The 3703-nt window shown below is 31.0% G+C and overlaps 1 protein-coding gene across 1 annotated transcript in view; it reads right to left on the bottom strand.

The window, feature by feature from the left end:
- The window catches only part of LOC107628893 (BTB/POZ domain-containing protein At3g05675), a gene marked incomplete in the record, with an annotated part of 3293 nt that extends 2948 nt beyond the window's left edge, over positions 1 to 345 (bottom strand). Inside the window, 1 exon segment of the mRNA XM_016331523.2 lies at positions 1 to 345. Coding sequence (XP_016187009.1) covers positions 1 to 211 — 211 coding nt within the window.

The raw sequence follows: 3703 nt of genomic DNA, 5'->3' as shown, positions 1-3703 counted from the left end.
TGGACGAGTCGTTGAAGAAGATTTCAGCTGCGGCTGCGTCCCCGGCGGCGTTTGTGGTGCTCGGGGAACGGTGGAGGCGGTCTTGAGAGACTTCGGTTAGGGTTTTATCGGAGTATGAAGAGTTAGCTATGGTGGAGGAATGGCGACTAGCGGCGGCGGCGGTGGTGGTGGTGCGCTGCCTCTTCTTGGAAACGCCGGCGCCGGGAAACATTTGTCGGAGACGGAACAAGAAAAATGGATTGAAATGAAATGAAATGAATTTTTCTTTTTTAGTAGAAAATGGAAATGGATCGAGAACGGTGAAGAAAGAACGCGATCGCAGGGGATATGAACGGTGTCTTTTTGTTTGTTTTATTTATTATTATCTTGTCTTAATGCCACATATTCAACGAAAAAAAATCATTATTTTCAACATTTTAGTAAGATAATATTAATTTATTAGTATTTTTTATTTGTACTAATATTATAGAAATATAAATTTTTTAAAATTACGTTGGTTTTGACATTATAGATTATGACATAAAAAATTTATAGTATTAAACTACTTTTACTAAAAAATCGTAAGAGACAAAAGTCTCTATTGACTAAAAAAACTAAAAAATGAGAGAGAGATAGATAAAAAAATGTAGAAAGGGAGTTTATTAATTTTGGAGAGTCTTCTCAACTTTAATAAGAAAGTTTCATGATACATTTTAATTATTAAATTAATTTTTTTTCGATTGTTGTGTTACAAACTCGACTCAAAAAAGGGAGAAAAGACACAAAACAAATCCTACATTTCAGTCATATTTTCTTCGACATTGTCATTAAGAATAATGATCAAGAATAGGACAACACTACTAATATTAAAATGTCCGAAATACAAAAACATCACACCTAATTCAAGGACTAACACCAAATCAAAAAGTAAGTTCTCCAACTAAATACTAGAGCAGCAATAACTCTTGCTATGTTGTCTTCACCTTTTATTGCAATATTCCGTCTCCAGTATTGTATAAAAGACCACATTTCTATGATCAATGTCATAGTTGCACACGAAAATAATTTTAGTGATCACAGAACTTTTCATTAGCACTACAAGACTTTTCTATTCTCATTCTGATTATTGACATTTTTTTTCTAATTGTTTATGAATTTGAACTCCTTGTGTAAAGCATATTGAACCTTAATATTATTGAAACTTTACAGAAAAATTTTCAATTTATTTCTTTCAAAATTCAGCCTCTAATATTTATCTTCTTTTCTTTTGACCTATCTCACCAAGATTACTTCATTGTTTTGAAGACCACCCGCTCTAGAATTGCACTATACTCCTCCAGCAAAAATTGAACGGAAGTTTCAATGCATTCCGCCAAAGCATTATCTCTAAAATCTACATTCAAAAACTCACATAAAACCACAACAATATTATTCTCAGCATTCACAAGATAGCCACCTACTATACATTGCTTTGAAGCAACATATTCAACACAAATCCACCAACAAAATTAATATTCAATGTTTACATTCGATCCTAGACTACTTGTTGCTCCTTGAACAGTAGTTGACTGCTCTTCTTTCCTTTTTTTTTTTTTGTTAAGAATTTTTCATTCTTTTAGCTGGTACATAATAAACTCCCATGCATTCTCCCACGATATATCCTTTCTTTCAAAAATAAATTGGTTTCTAATCCTCCATATCACCTATACTATTGCAAACCAACAATTTATCCACTTTCTCCTTCCCACTCTTACCACCTCTTGTTCACACCAAGATTCAAAGAAACTCCTCACTCCCTTTGCCTTAACCCATGTAATTCCCCCCACAACCATAACTTTATACCACAAACGAATAACATAGTTACAATGGATGAAAAGGTGATCTATATCCTCATCATCTAAACTACATTAAGCACAAGTTACCTCATTTGTACCCACCACATTAATCTGGGTCAGCCTTTTCATTGTGTTGAGCTTGCTTAAAATCAGAAACCAACCCATCATCTCCATCCTCGGAAGTATTATTTTCTGCCAAATATTATCAAAAGTATGACGTGTTTCAGGAAAGTCCAACGCTTTTGACTCTCCTGAAGTGATGAATGACTTTACTGAAAAACTTCCATCCTCCGAGCAACTCCAAATGAGCTTATCTTCTGTACTTGCATTTAAAAATTTTTTTTATAATAATACTAGTAATTCCTCACAGTGTTTACACTTCCACTAAAAAAAGTGTCTCCATCTCAGGTTCAGATCCATCTAAAGCCGTCCAAAAAATCACAGTTAGCAATAGTTTCTGCTTGTTGGGCAGAAATCAAATAAAGCCTTGAAAATTTTTTTCCGAGCCTCAAATCACTCAACCACTTATCATCCCATAATTTTGATTTTTCACCATTTCCAACACACATTCTAAAACCCGTTGAGCTTAATTCTTTACACAGTTGATTACTTCTAACTCCATTATTTATGATATCCTTCCATGGTCCGTTAGACTTAGGTACATTATGCTCATCGACCGGTTCATCTAAAGGTACCACATTACACGAAGATACGATTTTCTTTCACATTGGTTTATCCTCTGTTGAGTATCTCCACCACCATTTAAACAGTAAAGCAGCATTTTTAATAGTGATATCTCTCACTCCAAGTCCTCCATGCTCGTTTGGCTTTTGTGTAGTGTCTCATGCTACAGTTGGTAACTTTGTTCGTCCTTCTTTTGTACCCTAACAAAATTTTGATTGCAGAGAGATGATCTTCTTAGCCATTACCTTAGGTAGTTTGAATAAACTCAGATAGTAGATCGGTAAATTATTTAATACCGATAATAATTGTCAACCTACCCGTTCTTGACAGTAACCCTAACTTCCATTTTGATAGTTTTTTTTTCCATCTTCTCAATAATCGGTTTCCAAGTTTTATTAAATTAGTTAGTAATATATAATATATAATATAGTTATATTTTAATTTTAATTTTAATATTTTAATTTTAATTTAATTTAAAAATTAGAGAATGTCATGTATATATTTTGATGGTCAAATTTGTAATTAATCATTGATAATGATATATATAGAGTAGGTGAAGAAATGAGAGAGATAGAAAAAAAGAGAAGGAGGAGAGGAGAATTCCTTAATCTTTGAAAAAAATATTTTTATTTCAATTATAATGAGAGAGTAACATGTAATATATTTTAATTGTAAAATTAGTAATATATAATAGATGATATAGTTAGTTTGGCATATTCTTTTAATTTTTTTAATAAAAAAAGACTAAATTATTCAGAAAAAATTAAAACTTAAGGAGGGAGGGATTTTAATTAAGAAAAAAATAAATTAATTTTAAGAAACTGATTTTTTTTTTCATTTTTATTTTAGTTGATGTTATTAAATTCTCATTATAATGATTATATGATATTTTTTATATACTTTTTTGTCTTATTTAAGGTTAATTTTTTACATGTTATTTTATTGTTAGTGAATCACTTAAATATTGAACAATTTGGTGTTTAACAAATTTCTGGAAGCGTTTTTGACATAAACAATTCGCTAAGAGAAGTATAATTTGACGGGAGCATATTATCAATCCTGCCAAGACGTGTATTATCAATCTATCAAAGACGTATTGTAGAGGAAAATATTTTTTATTCATAAAAATATATCTTTTGGACGTATTGTTAATTCCCAATTTTTATTAACTATACAAATATGTCTTTGTATTTATACTTTTTTAT

Source organism: Arachis ipaensis, chromosome B03, assembly GCF_000816755.2.
Source record: "Arachis ipaensis cultivar K30076 chromosome B03, Araip1.1, whole genome shotgun sequence".
NCBI lineage: Eukaryota > Viridiplantae > Streptophyta > Magnoliopsida > Fabales > Fabaceae > Arachis > Arachis ipaensis.
This window is presented reverse-complemented; position numbering and strand designations above follow the sequence as displayed.